At 49.0% G+C, this 14,277-nt stretch overlaps 6 protein-coding genes across 6 annotated transcripts; 3 read left to right on the forward strand and 3 right to left on the reverse strand.

The window, feature by feature from the left end:
* Positions 1 to 1,064: 1,064 nt before the first annotated feature.
* On the forward strand, positions 1,065 to 2,893 carry N7519_010090 (putative MFS alpha-glucoside transporter; the record flags this gene model as incomplete). Its single annotated transcript, XM_057296863.1, has 2 exons — positions 1,065 to 1,394; positions 1,499 to 2,893. 2 exons carry the CDS (start codon positions 1,065 to 1,067, stop codon positions 2,891 to 2,893), a joined length of 1,725 nt encoding a protein of 574 aa, XP_057144745.1.
* A 325-nt stretch (positions 2,894 to 3,218) lies between these two features.
* echA (enoyl-CoA hydratase echA) lies at positions 3,219 to 4,321 on the reverse strand (the record flags this gene model as incomplete). The annotated part of the gene is made up of 4 exons (XM_057296864.1): positions 3,219 to 3,268; positions 3,335 to 3,880; positions 3,984 to 4,121; positions 4,174 to 4,321. The coding sequence occupies 4 exons, from the start codon at positions 4,319 to 4,321 to the stop codon at positions 3,219 to 3,221; spliced, it is 882 nt and encodes a 293-aa protein (XP_057144746.1).
* A 427-nt stretch (positions 4,322 to 4,748) lies between these two features.
* N7519_010092 (Retrieval of early ER protein Rer1) lies at positions 4,749 to 6,983 on the forward strand (the record flags this gene model as incomplete). Its single annotated transcript, XM_057296865.1, has 6 exons — positions 4,749 to 4,817; positions 4,940 to 5,057; positions 5,195 to 5,497; positions 5,584 to 5,647; positions 6,235 to 6,774; positions 6,848 to 6,983. 6 exons carry the CDS (start codon positions 4,749 to 4,751, stop codon positions 6,981 to 6,983), a joined length of 1,230 nt encoding a protein of 409 aa, XP_057144747.1.
* Positions 6,984 to 7,851: 868 nt separating this feature from the next.
* Positions 7,852 to 8,948, forward strand: N7519_010093 (phosphotransferase family protein; the record flags this gene model as incomplete). The annotated part of the gene is made up of 2 exons (XM_057296866.1): positions 7,852 to 8,303; positions 8,351 to 8,948. 2 exons carry the CDS (start codon positions 7,852 to 7,854, stop codon positions 8,946 to 8,948), a joined length of 1,050 nt encoding a protein of 349 aa, XP_057144748.1.
* A 1,649-nt stretch (positions 8,949 to 10,597) lies between these two features.
* N7519_010094 (class I SAM-dependent methyltransferase) lies at positions 10,598 to 13,487 on the reverse strand (the record flags this gene model as incomplete). Its single annotated transcript, XM_057296867.1, has 10 exons — positions 10,598 to 10,748; positions 10,807 to 11,009; positions 11,064 to 11,202; positions 11,262 to 11,838; positions 11,897 to 12,541; positions 12,591 to 12,665; positions 12,714 to 12,973; positions 13,029 to 13,045; positions 13,094 to 13,225; positions 13,278 to 13,487. 10 exons carry the CDS (start codon positions 13,485 to 13,487, stop codon positions 10,598 to 10,600), a joined length of 2,409 nt encoding a protein of 802 aa, XP_057144749.1.
* Positions 13,488 to 13,889: 402 nt separating this feature from the next.
* N7519_010095 (uncharacterized protein) lies at positions 13,890 to 14,084 on the reverse strand (the record flags this gene model as incomplete). The annotated part of the gene is made up of 1 exon (XM_057296868.1): positions 13,890 to 14,084. One exon carries the CDS (start codon positions 14,082 to 14,084, stop codon positions 13,890 to 13,892), a length of 195 nt encoding a protein of 64 aa, XP_057144750.1.
* Positions 14,085 to 14,277: the final 193 nt, after the last annotated feature.

Genomic DNA, 14,277 nt, shown 5'->3' on the forward strand with positions numbered 1-14,277 from the left:
GAAGACTGGTACTCGATGGAACCATGAGATTGTAAGAAAATAGCTTATTATAGTGATCAAGCAACATCTGAAAGAAGTGGATAGACTATAATTAATCGAGTAGTCAAAGAGACAAATATAGATGTTCAAAGCAGCCTTTGAAGACTAATTGGACTAATACACATTCTCCAAAGAGACTATATTTAATGGGGTCGATCAAAGAAGATCTATCAAAGGATCCCACGGAGAGATGAGCATTGTTGCTTGAACTAAGCACTGAAGTTCGAATAGCATTGTTTCGTCTGAGCGGCAAGTATGTTTTAAACTATTGGCGATCACCTGGGCAATGTCAGATTCCATATAGGGTTAAAGATAGCCGTTTCTAGCCGGTTTATAGAGACCAGCAATGGGATGAAATGAAGAGTATATATGGTTCGTTCTTTTCCGATGCAAATATATACAGTCTAATAGAGAGTATAATATATGTATAATAATTAAATAATCAGAATACTCCAATTCTTATGTTGTAGTACATTCTGATTGCTGCAAGGGGAATTATAGTTCCCCCACGTGGGGTTGTAAGACCTAGTCCTTCGTATAGCTTTAAATTGTATACGGAGTACTATAATCTTTAAATTATATGATCAGCAATTACAACTACCTAGAGTAACAAATGCCGACTATAGCGCCACTCAGACCTCATATAATCAAGTTCACACTGTTACCATGACCCATCACTTTCCCCATCCGGGTATCGCCAAGCTTCCCCATCCCGCGAAAATTTGCGCTTGGAGGCATCGAGCCCGTCAAATCCCCCGTTCCCCCACCAATTCGGACCATTGACTTTTATCCTCTTTTTGTCTAGCCCTTTTGCCTCTGCCGCAGTATTCACTTACCCTCGGTAGGCGTCAAGGGGACTTTTCGCCGCCCTGGAGTACTCGCGTGCAATGTTCCCATTGTGGGTACTCTGATTTTTCTTTCCCCTGACTTCCGAACCAGGCCAACTTTCAAACCCCATATCGAAAGTTGTCTGAGACAACCCTCCAATTCCTCCCAGTGTCTCTCGGTTATCTCGCCCATCCAACATGGCCGAACCCAAGGCCTCAGATGCCATCACACCGGTGGATGGCCCTCCCGCATACGGATACTCTTCGGCCGCAGGACCCGCTTCGGACTCGTCCATGACCAAGGTCATTCAAAATGCAAAGGCAGCCACAGAGAAGGAGCAGTCTATGAGTTTGATGCAGGGTATCCGCCTGTACCCTAAGGCCGTTCTTTGGAGCGTGCTCATCTCCACATGCATTGCCATGGAGGGGTATGATATTAGTTTGGTCAACAACTTCTATGCCTTCCCGCAATTCAATCGCAAGTATGGTGAGCTGTTGGCTGATGGCTCATACGAAGTTTCCGCAGCGGTAAGTCCAACCAATTCCGGCGGTGGCCATCCCTCCATCTCTTGGAGTGCGGTGGATTTGCCTCTTTGCGGGATGAAGAAACTGACAATTGTCTGGATGTACAGTGGCAAGCAGGTCTGAGCAACGGTGCCTACTGCGGCGAGATCATTGGTCTATTCATTAACGGCTGGGCTTCGGAACGATTCGGTTACCGGTACACGATTATGGCCTGTCTTATACTTGTTACTGCGTGGACGTCCATCTTCTTCACGGCCAAGAATGTGCAAGCCCTGCTCGCGGCGGAGATTCTCTGCGGTATCCCCTGGGGTGTCTTCCAGACTTTGACGATTACGTACGCCTCGGAGGTGTGTCCCGTGGCGCTGCGAGGATATTTGACGACCTATGTCAATTTCTGCTGGGGTCTTGGCCAGCTTATTGGCATTGGTGTGATCAAGGGCATGTTGAACCGGAATGACGAATGGGCCTACCGGATTCCATACGGACTGCAATGGATGTGGCCGCTGCCGCTCTTTATTGGTATCTACCTTGCGCCCGAATCCCCGTGGTGGTTGGTTCGGAAAGGCCGCACCGAAGATGCCAAACGGGCCCTTGTGCGGTTGACCAGTAAAAGTCGGGGTCAGGATGGAGATTTCGATCCCGATGAGACAGTCGCTATGATGGTTCACACCACCGCTTTGGAGGAAAAGATTACCCAGGGTGCGAGCTACTTGGACTGCTTCCGGGGTACCGATCTCCGTCGTACAGAGATTGTCTGTATGGTCTGGGCCATCCAAAATCTTAGCGGAAACTCCTTTTCCAACTACTCGACCTACTTCTTGAAACAGGCTGGGTTAGACTCCTCTAACTCTTACGCTTTTGCCATGGGTCAATACGGCATCAACATGATTGGCGTTTTTGGAGCATGGTTCCTTATGACACTCGGAATCGGCCGACGAACGTTATGTCTGTATGGTCTCTGTGGCCTGTGCACCATGCTATTAGTCATGGGTTTCCTTGGCCTTGTTCCTGAGGAGCACAAAGACCAAGGCTCCCTAGCCACAGGTTCCATGATGTTGATCTGGGCCCTATTCTACCAGCTTACCGTTGGCACGGTCTGCTTCTCCCTTGTAGCTGAGCTCTCCACCCGCCGACTGCAAATCAAGACGGTCGTGCTCGGCCGCAACCTGTATAATGTCGTCGCCATCATCTGCGGCGTTCTGACCCCTTACATGCTGAACCCGGGCGCTTGGAACTGGGGCAATTACGCCGGTTTCTTCTGGGGTGGCATTTGTTTCTTGTGCATCATCTACACATACTTCCGCGTCCCCGAGCCTCGCGGCCGATCGTTCGCTGAGCTTGACCTGCTCTTTGAGCGCGGTGTCAGCGCTCGCAAGTTCGCGACGACCCAGGTGGACGTGTTCGATGAGACCATTGAGGGTCGTGTCATTGATGATTACCGTGCGGAGAAAAATAACCGGACTGATGAGAGCCAATTGGAGAAAAATCACGGTTCGATATGATGCGATGTGTCTTATGTTTACGACTAATTCTGCTTCTGGGAACCTAAATTGTTAGGCACTCTTGCATGTACATAGCATTTTCAGCATTAATATAGCCTTAATCTAATATCTTCATATGATGGTCAAATACAAAATGTAAAATGAAATCTCCATTTTGTCTCATATCTTCACTTCTCTTTTGGTGCTGAGAACCCCAGATGATACTGCACTATGTCATATAACCAATACTTTATTCTACAGCTCCAGCATTGTGAATTACACAAAGGCCATGAAAAAAGCCAGCCTCTTCATTCAATGTTCCAAAGGAGTATGTTCTACCCACCATCTATTCATGGGACCACTCAGGCTTCTTCTTTTCCGCAAAGGCAGTCATACCTAGAATAATCGTTAGCAACCCACATCTCAAACCCAGTAACTCAGGAGACCAAATTGTCAACCTACCAATCTTCTGATCCTTGCTGCCAAAGAGCGCATGGAACAACCGTCTCTCATACTCAACACCCTCCTTGAGCGACAACTCCTGACTCTTATTAACAACCTCCTTACCAGCAACAACAGCCACACGGCTATAGCTGGCAATAGTCTCAGCCGTCTTATACGCCTGCTCAAGCAGCTCCTCCTTACCACCCGGCACAACCTTCGCCGCAACACCCCACTCACCGGCCTCCTTACCGCTGAAGTTCTTGCCAGTAAGGATAAGCTCCATGGCCTTGCTCTTGCCGATCGCACGGGTCAGGCGCTGAGAGCCGCCTGCGCCGGGGATGGTGCCGAGCTTGATCTCCGGCTGGCCGAAGGTGGCGTTTTCGGAGCAGTACAGGATGTCGCACATCAGGGCTAGCTCGCAGCCGCCGCCGAGGGCGTAGCCGGAGACAGCGGCGATGACTGGAGTGCGGATGGAGGTGGCGAGGTGGGACCAGGGCGCAATGAAGTTGTCGCTGTAGGCGGCGGAGAAGCTTAGAGGGGCCATTTCTTTGATGTCGGCGCCGGCTGCGGGTTTGTTTGGTTAATATTGTTGAGGTATATCAGGATTGGGGCGAGGGATTGACGGGAAAGGATACAGTGGAAATGTGTAAATAGGGCATGTACATACCGGCAAAGGCCTTCTCGCTTCCAGTTATAATAATCGCGCCGATGCTCTTGTCATTGTCGTAGTTGCTCAGGGCTTCATTAAGCTCCTTGAACAATGGAGAGCATAGTGCGTTGAGGGCCTTGGGGCGGTTAAGGGTAACTATAATAGCAATGAGAATTGGTCCTGTAGTATATTGGCCAGTGTTACATACTCAATCCCACGCCGGGCTTGGGGGTCGAGGTGAGGATGTGCTCATAGCTACCAGCAGCTGAAGAATAACCCCGGACTCGGGCTAGGTAGGAAGTCAAGGGGGCCGATGTCCGGGAAGTGGCCAGACGAGTGCATTGACGGGCAAACATTGTGATATGTCAAGCAAAAGGCAATTACTTTCAGATAATTGAGATTGAATTATGCAGAGAAAGGAGGAAGTAGCTATACGATACCATCATAGATAGCCCGTTTCCCCGCGACCGACTGAACGCCGAAGTTAACCGTCCCGAGGTACACGTGAAGAGGCTAAACCCTTTTAGTCTGTTTTATGTCACTGCACCGCCACCATACTGACTGTGCCACATCTCACGTGCCCATAAGTGGCTGGTGACTAATCTCTAATATGATTGGTCTGTGTGCAGTGGACACTTTTCTGTCCTGAAGTGCAGTGCCTGTCCGGGAATGTCTGGTTTCAGCAGCTTATCTTAATCACTGCTTCTCCTTTGCTTTTCCTCTGTCCTTTTTTTCCTTTCGGTGGTCTAGCCCTGTGCTTTGCCCACTCTCTAATTCTTCATCATGGATGTCCCTGAGCCCGATCAGTCGCCCTTCACAGCCGTGTCCGCGCACACCTCTAAACTGACTCGAGTGAGTGTCTCGTGAGGGGCAAAGGCATTGCGCAATATCTTTCGATCCGCAATGTCTTTGGATCCTTTATTTCTGAAATGAGTCGCAATAGTCGGATCAATATGCTAATACATCAATCGCAGCACTATCAAGCCTACCTCGATGCCTCGACCCCGTACACAACCTACCGCTGGGTTGGTTCCGGCGTGCTTCTCTTCATCTTCTTCCTGCGCATTTTCCTCGCGCAGGGCTGGTATATCGGTATGACTCGATTGAACCCCTGAACTGGAATCAGCAAAGCAGAAATGATGCGCTTCGGCTCCAACACGCGAAAGCCATTCATCCACAGCGGAACATTTGCATAAACAAACTGCTAACGCTGGAATCTCATATCACAGTCGCCTATACACTCGGCATTTATCTCCTGAACCTCTTCCTCGCTTTCCTGACTCCCAAATTCGACCCCTCTCTTACCCAAGACGAGGGCCTCGAGGACGGTGACGCCGGATCCCCCAGCCTCCCTACCAAGAAGGACGAGGAGTTCCGGCCATTCATCCGCCGTCTGCCGGAGTTCAAGTTCTGGCACTCGGCCACTCGCGCCATTGCCATTGCCTTTGTTTGCTCTTGGCTCGCCGTCTTCGATATCCCCGTCTTCTGGCCGGTGCTGGTTGTTTACTGGATAATTCTGTTTGTGTTGACGAGTATGTTTCCCCTTTTGGTCGGAATTCGATACGATACCCGTTTTTTTTTTTTGTGGATATCTGTCTAACTTGGCGCTTTTTTGCAGTGCGACGACAAATCCAGCACATGATTAAGTACCGCTACGTGCCTTTCTCTTTCGGAAAGACACGGTATGGCCGCTCATGAGATCTTCAATTCCTGAACTTCCTTTTTGTCTCTGATTATATCCACGATTCGCATGTGCATGTCCTGTATCTGTATGCGCACTTTGGCTGGGCAACAGACAGACATGATATGATAGGAGGTGAAAGCGCCGGGCTCATGGTGGTCCATTTATGAATTTTCCCAGACTCTTTTTTTAATCACTGTTTGTTTAGAGGGCCGCTGCTTTGGCGTGTTCCAGTCTTCTTCCCCTGTGAAATATGATTAGACCTGAAGTCAATGAATGACCTGACTTGCAATATATTATTTGAAAAGCAAGACTCCAAAGTTCCTAGAATTTCTTCTTTTTATAGTTCGCTTAATGGGAAAGTAACATTTGAGACATTTCATGTGAAGATGAGCGCATTTGAGCTTGTAAGCTGTGATCTTATTTGAGAACGTTTTAAATTAGATCGTTAGATGAACTCAACACCTCATTCATCTAAAACCGCAAAGGCAAAGGCCATGTAATCTTCTCTGGCCTGGTGCCTACAGGCTTTTTTACTCTTGATCCTCCCCAACATGGAGTAATACAACGCCCTGGACTCGATCATAGTCTCCGACTCACATCGCACTCGAGTGGACATCATATCTCAACCATGGACATGGACATGAACATGCCAGCCGTGTTCTCAGCCTCTATTGAAATCACAATCCTCTTCACAGGCTGGACAACCTCAACGACGACGCAATACGTCTTCACGCTGACCTTTCTATTCCTCCTCGCCATCTTCAACCGCTTCCTCGGCGCTCTCAAATTCCAACTAGAGAGATCCTGGTCCCAGCATACCTCCCCTCCAACCCTGCATCTCGCTCCAGTAAATCCACGACAAAACATCCGGAAAGCAAAGCTCAGTCCTCTTCCAGACTACATGCGCATACATGGGGACGAGGACGAGGAAGAGACTTTGCCAGTTTCAAATAACAATGAAACACGAAGCACGACAATGAGACCTCTCAAAAGGGATGGTCCTCGGAAGAGGATGTCATTGACATGCATGCTCCCGTCGTGGAAGGCCAGTGGAACGTGGAGTCTTCGGAAAGACGGGACACGTGCGTTGCTTGAATGTGTTAGGGCTTTGATTGGATATTTCTTGTGAGTGGTCACATCTGCGGCTGTCTGCACACTGTCATTTATCGAATGATCGACTAATTCTTGAAATCGATAGGATGCTGTCCGTGATGACCTTCAACGTCGGCGTCTTCGTCGTTGTGCTTTTCGGCGTCCTGGTGGGCGAACTGCTTCTTGGGAGATTTTCTCAGGGAACTGCCGGCTGGCAGGAAGGGACTTGTCATGGTGGATGATTGCAGATGGAGCTTCGAAGTCCCGGCTAGGCTCTATCTACCGCGTGCTATGTAACGCGTGCTGTCTTATAGTGGCAGCTTGGTGGGCTTCCTATGTGTTGATTGAGAAGCTGTCGAAGAATCATCTACACAGATAGGAGCTCCGCGAAACGGCCTGTCGGTGGTTGGTCCGGGTCGTTCGCACTTTTGACGTAGCCTCGCGTTCTTTACGGGAATGGCTGATGGCCTTTTCTAGCCGATGCCTATTGATCTCATACTTGGCGGTACAAATCTCAGTCCTTTGCGTTTTCATCAAGAAACACTTGCGCAGCAACATATCCGATGGCTATAGCACAAATCCAGTCCACAGCATAATTTGTAGGGTCGGACATGTCCACTTCTCGAGAGGAATAGGTCAAGAGAAAAGCGTTTATCGCCAGCCTCTAAGCCCCTTGACTTTCGAGGCATGCTTTTAAAAAGTATGAGATTCAGACTGAGGAGAGACCTCATATTGGCCTGAACTTACGTGTATTCGAAGACCACCCCGTTGGTCCAGTCGAAATCATTCCCCTAAGTGGTTACGTACTGCTGAGCACCTGGGCAAGTGTTTCAGCTAGGGCTCGTGGCCCAATGTCCTACTCCGCTCAGCTGCAACCTAATACCACTCATTACCTTGTTCTACCCGTATCGACAAGAATCCTTGTGTCTCCAGTGGAATAGGAATCGAAGGCACAGCGGATCAATGATGATCCAGCGCAACCCCTGCTGTACTGTATCTTCCTTACACCGCACCTTTCTTTCACAGCCTAATAAAATATGCTCCCATCGCCTGGATCATTCCCTTATCCTTTGGCTCAATTTACAAGTAACATTCATTAATACTCCCAAAATGAATTCAGAAACTCCCCAAGAATACTCAGTCGACGAGGAAATCCTTTACTTCTTCCGTAAGACCTCTGCGACTAAGTCATCTTGTGATGCTTATGCACAGGAGCTCGTGGGGGGACCTGTCGTCCCCGTTACAGTCCAAGGTGTTTGCAGCTATACCGTTTACGCGGGCCCTAATCACGGGTTCGTGGTTCAGTTTCGGTTGCAATCGCTAGGTTTGAACACCAAAATGGCCACTCTAGCCCGTGACATATATGGGTCATTGGTTCCAACTGCCACTTTCCATGGCCAGATCGGAGAAGAGGGCGTCGATGGGAAAGAGCCCCTCTCCGTCTATGTGATGAGCCGAGTAAAAGGCATCAGTCACCTCGATTTCATCCTGGCTCATAATTTCCTGGAAGATTCCCTCGAGTATTGTACATGGCGGGAAAACCTGGTGTCTGACATTGCGGGGTATGCTGGCCGCCTTTCTTCGCGGTATTTAGGCTAATATTTTCCAGATTCCTTGGTTTGGCATGGAAGAATCCTCAAGATGCTAACCCATCAGATCGAGAAGCCATGTTTCGGAGATACGAGAAGGACTTGCGCCAACTTCTCGCTGCTCTACCCAGTCGCTTCCTCCCCGTCATCCAACAATCCATTGATTCTCTGCCAGCTATTTTCTCACTTCCCATGGTCCTTGTTCATAAGGACTTTGGTGTCAATAATGTTATGGTTGACGCCGACGACAATCATCTAGTTGGAGTCATTGACTGGGCTGAAGCTGAAATCGGTCCTTTTGGGACGAATCTGCACTCCCTCCAGCAATTCATGAGCAAATATCGCCTCCGTGTGGGCTGGATTCGCCATGCAAACTATGAAACCTTAGACGGCATCTTTTGGGACGCCCTGTCCACAAGTGCCGGAGGTCTCGATCCCAAGACTATTCAAACAATCAAGGCGGCAAGAATTGTTGGTCTTCTACGGTCCCGTGGATTCACGAGTCGTCTTGCTAATAAGCCGGAACCGGAGCCCATCCGTGATGATGAAAGTGGAGCTTACGAGATGCTGGGGCTAGATGGCTTGCTTATTAACCCAGCTACAAAGCTGGTGGACTGAACTTGCGTTCCGTAGTAGTTTGAAATTATGTATAGTTTTAGAATTATTAGGACATGTATATTGGTAAGAGGTACTGGTTTGGTTAAATACTGTATATGTACCTACATATGTAACCTTGGGAGAGGTCCACGGGTCCACGGGTAGATCTGCCGCTGACACACTTAAACACCACCCCTTACCTAGGTACATATGTAGGTATCACTCACTACAAGTCAGAATCGTGTGTTTGTTTCTGGAAATCAGCTTTCTATTCTAGCCTTTTTTTCTTTTCTTTTGTAGACGTTTAGAACTAGGCCTAGGACGAATACGTGTTACTTTATTAGCCAATTTGAGACCAACTATAGTAGGGTAGGGAGACTTACGAGCACCTCGAGTATCTATTAGAGATATGCTTTATCGGGTAGAGATTAGGAGCTAGGAAGTGGTGTAACTACGTGTGGAGCGATAGGAACTGGTGTGAACTAATTACCACAACTTCATAGGTAGAAATTGAATGATCGACTAGTTACCTGAATTGATAGGGTGGTCTCCGTGGTGACCTTCAACGTCGGCGTCTTCGTTTCTGTCCTTTTCGATGCCCTGGTGGGCGAACTGCTTCCTGGGATATCTTTTTCAGGGAACTCCTGGGTGAATATCTCCATGTAGATCAACCATGATGCGCTATAACTTAATCCACACTTCGTCATATACCTAACTCCTTCAATGCCCATCGACATCGCCCAAACAATCATCTACCTTCAGTATAAACATCATCGACTTGCTGCTGTACCGGCCAGTTCTCAAAGTCTGGTCTGCAAACCGTCGACCCTATTCAAAGCAATATTACTACAAATCTATGTCCAACCCAGATCCCTTCCATTCCTCTGACACGACATACCTGGAGCAAGCGGAACCATAATTGCCCAGACCTCCCGACAACTGCAATCAACTCCATTGAGATGCGAGCACTTGGCCAGCGGACGTCCAGCCTTGGGGATTCTCTTCATCGGTCGGTCGTAGTGTGCGCACTTGGACGAGCGGTGGCCTCGAACGCAGGATTCACTTTTGTAGGGGTTGTAAGTATGTTTCTACGATCTCGTATGGATCTAAGACAGGAGATATCTCACCAAGACCACTTATCACCTTGGGAGTCGAATGGCATATCTCTGATTTTGTCGAATATAGCTAGTTCCAATGAAAAAGGATTGTGCCAATGTCTATGCCTGGAAACGAGGGGATATGGATTTATTCATTGAGTAAATACCGTCTATTGACTATGTACATATGTAGGCTATTTGCGCAAATGTGCTCAAATCAGCGCCGGGGGGGATCGACCGCGATATAGCCTTTTCTGGCTGATATGTGGAGATCTGCAACGTTGTAGATCCCAGCTTGCATGTCCAGATGCTCTTCGGTTTAGATAGATCTAGAATTGTTTTCAAAGAATAGTTGGAACTACAAATAAAAATGGGTGCTATAGGACAAAGCCATGGCATCCCGATTTCACATGCAAACCGCAAAGATAGTTCGAATCATACTCCTGACCCCTGCGCTTTTGAAGGCAAGCGATACGAAACACTCCATCTAACTCCAGATCATAGGTATCATGAGAGGCACGTGCGGCGTAATTTGAAAGGACATCAAGGGGAAAAAAACAGTTATCGCCGTACTTAAATCAACAGATTCTCCACGCTGCTCGGCATCTCGCCTCCGGCAATAGCGCTGTCCCCCAATGAGAGAGTCGACATTTTGCGGTCTGTACTGGGGCGGGACATGTCTTCGGTTTTAGTACAGATCCAGGTGGATGCATACATATTTACCCTAGAATAGTTGTATAAGCTTCGTCCGTGATGGTCAAGAACAAGACTCCAAAACTCACCGGTCAATGCATGTACCTGGGAAACGAGCTCCCACGCGACGAGCAGAGAAGCCGTTTTCCTCAAAGTGCTTGATGTACCAAGGATCGATACTGGCGGAACGGAGGAGAATGCGACCGCCCTTCTTCAAGGCTTTGTTGAAAGTTCGGGCTTGGTTAGGGGCTGAATCCCCTTCGGGATCGAACCAGTCCATTGAGTCCATGACCTGATATACAATTAGCATGAAAAAAATACCGCTGAAAGGTATTTTGATACTTACCACAGCGATAGTCAGGGTTCCTGGGGTGATACGGTTGATCACCTCGTTGATCTCATCAGTGTGGATACGAAGTCCATCAAATGCACCAGGCGTGGAAAGTCGGACGTGTGCTTGAGGAGAAAGATAGGTGGGGTGGCATCTATGGCGGCAGTTAGCACATGTAATTGAAAGGCGTAAAAAAGAAAGAAAGGAACGAACCTCCGTGAGAATTTGCCCTGAACGCAAAGGAAGTAGAAATAGTTGTCATTGCTGATCAGAGTCTCGTTGACCACAGGGTCAAGAGTATTGACAACGTATTCCCAAATTGACCGGCCGCTGACGTCCTTGGCCTTCTTCATATCTTCCGTCAAGCCGTTGCGGCGGAAGAAGTCGTCGACGATCATATTTCTCTGGTTGCGTGGCACACCGGCGGCCTTCCAGGCGAACCATTCAGTGCTCACAATAGCCCAGTGGAGGGGCCGGCTCATTAGCACACCACGAATGCGAGGCCAGATTTCGCGCTGCTCTGCGATAGTTTGTGCTTCACACAGCTTGCGAACTTCACCCTGGAGTCCGAAGACATTGAAGAGCCATCGCACCATGCGAATGGCGTGGCGAGATCCACCAGTCTCGTACAGACCATGGCCAGAAGTAGAGGTGAAGGTCTGGCTGTGCTCGAGCCAGTACTGGAAAGCCTGGCTGGACAGGTGAGGGCTGAGTTTGGAGATTAGCAGTTCACGGAACTGGGCGTGCTTGCCATCACCGAAGATCTTCCACATATCCCGGTGGCCCAATGCTGAATAACAGGCAACCTTCAGCTCGAGAAGGTGGTTCTGGTTAGGGTTCAAGTCCACAGCGTGCACACGGCGGGGGGTTCTTTTGCAGATAATCAAGAATATTGTCGCCAGCACTGGTGATCGCCAGGATCACGTCGTCTTTGCCGATATTCAGGAGACGGTGGTCAACTCGCGGGTCTTCCCATGTGAATGCGTAGATATACTCGTTCTGGAACTGAGTATGCTTGGGCAGCATGTCGTTGTAATGAATGCGGTAGTGGTGGTTCTGGTAAAAGGATGATGGAAGCGGCAGGTTTGCACTCAGGTTAATCACAGCAGACTCATATGCCTTGGAGCGAATCTCGTTTGTGCTCTTCACCACTGCATCATCCATCTCCTGTTTGTGATTGGCAGGAAGCAGGTAAGGAGACTCAGTAAAAGACGCATTCAGCTTTTCAATGGATTGACTTGATGGAGTAGCTTCGATTTCCTTTGGGCAACCAACAAAGATGTAGTAGGGAATGCCGCCAAGCAAGTAGTTTCGTTCGCTGGCGGAGATGACAGTACCAAACTTGTATTCCAGGTAGTCGCGGCGGGCGGCTTCAAGACTGACCCGGTCGAAATCGAACCAGGCTCTCCAGAATACACGTCCAAGCCAGTTGACATGGCGGTTGAAGGCGCCACCAGTGTAGTTGCGGCAGGACACATCCACGATGCTTTGGACTAGATCTGAATGAGTGACGTTCATGCAGAAGTTCGAGGCATTGCTTACCGTAAAAGTCACACACACCCAACATTCCAGTGGACTTCAGGCGGGAGGTTAATGAGTCGACGACGCTGTAGTAGTCTAAAAAAAGTCAATATCAATTGCCTTTCGTGGGTCTTAGATACTCACCAGGGATCATTGATAGACTGTAGCTCATAGTAATCAAGTCCACGCCACCGCTTGCTTCATTCGTAGACCGTGGGTTGAGCTCTTTCTCGGGTAGTTGGAAAGACCGGGCATCCTGGCAGAGAACAGTGACATTCTTCCACCCAAGACGCTCGAAGCGCTCGCGGGCGACTTCGCAAAGGGACGGAGAGAGGTCGACCAAGTAAACGTGCTTGAAGAATTTGTCGACCGGGAGGAAGGCCGCCATGGCTTCAATGTTGTATCTGTCACAAGTCAGATGTTCCGTCTGTATCACTTCGGGGAACCTTTTGTGCCTACCCAGTACCGCCACCGACCTGGAATACATTAGCGCTAGCTCAGGAAGGCAACAAGCCAATACTCACATCCACCCAGACAGCCTTTCCAGACTTGACTTCTTTGTTGGTAACCTTGTACTTCATCTGTGCGGCCACAAGACCAAGCATGTCCTCGCGACCACAGAGCAGACGACGACGAGTGGCATCGTAAATTGCGGCCTGACATGGTCAGCTTCGAGCCATATCCAAGCTCGTAGTCACTTGATCGCACCTGAGTCTTGTAGAAGCTCTCCAATGCATCCTGCTGGCCCCCGGCCTTCTTATCGTGCGGTTTGAGGAAGTTCGCCCAGATGAATTTCAAGTAAGGGCCAACTCCAGTGTTGGCGACTTTGATATGCTGAGAGGAGACGAGAAGAACCAGACCGACCAAGGCAAACACCAGTACGGCGGCCGCGCCGATGTAGACGTGCATCAAATCCATGTTCAGTATGTAAAGAGTGATGCAATGAACGGAGAGTGAGAGAAGCGACCGTGAGATTCAAATACAAATTGAATTGGGTTTCAATTGACCACATGTCCCCCTCACGAGGAGACGGCAGCGTGTACCTTGTCCTATCAGGGCGACACATGGGGGGGTGCAGATGATAAGAGAGAGTGGAGGGGCATGGGGAGGTACAATAAACATTGACTACACGTATACTCAACATACATTAAGGAAGTAACTTGTACCTGGTCCACTATCATCCTTTGAATTGAAGTAGTCGATCATCCCAAAACAGCATGAACCGAACTAAACTGCAAATCAAATCCGATGCAACTCTAAGGACAATTGGGTTCCTGCAGTAGCGGAGTCCCCTAAGTATCTTGGCCACTCACAGCCAAGTCACCTCCCATGTGGTTCCCCCAAAGTCTTGGCGTGGACCGTTAAGGTCCCGTCGACCTGACCCGTGGGGCCTGCTGTGCCCCCAATAGGGCCGCCACCAAGGCCAATCTTTAGGGCCCACGGGCGCCAATCAACTCCTTGCTTGCTAGCACACTGGGAGTTCCCCAGGTTTGATGGGATCTCAGTGTCACCCATAATTGAGTATAAAGTAGATCCCGGAGCATTTCGCGATTATGTACGGAGTCTCTAAGTACTCTACTCTCCGTACCTAACTTCCACAGTGAGCATTTGTCAATTCCGTTTGTAAATCAATATATGTAGCATCCTTTCCACTCCCAGACCGACATATTGAATCTTGATCCAATGTTATATATGGAAATGTTAGGCA

Source organism: Penicillium mononematosum (genome assembly GCF_028829835.1).
Source record: "Penicillium mononematosum strain IBT 11891 chromosome Unknown utg000005l:1.0-9366267.0:1.0-9372171.0, whole genome shotgun sequence".
Classification (NCBI taxonomy): Eukaryota; Fungi; Ascomycota; class Eurotiomycetes; order Eurotiales; family Aspergillaceae; genus Penicillium; species Penicillium mononematosum.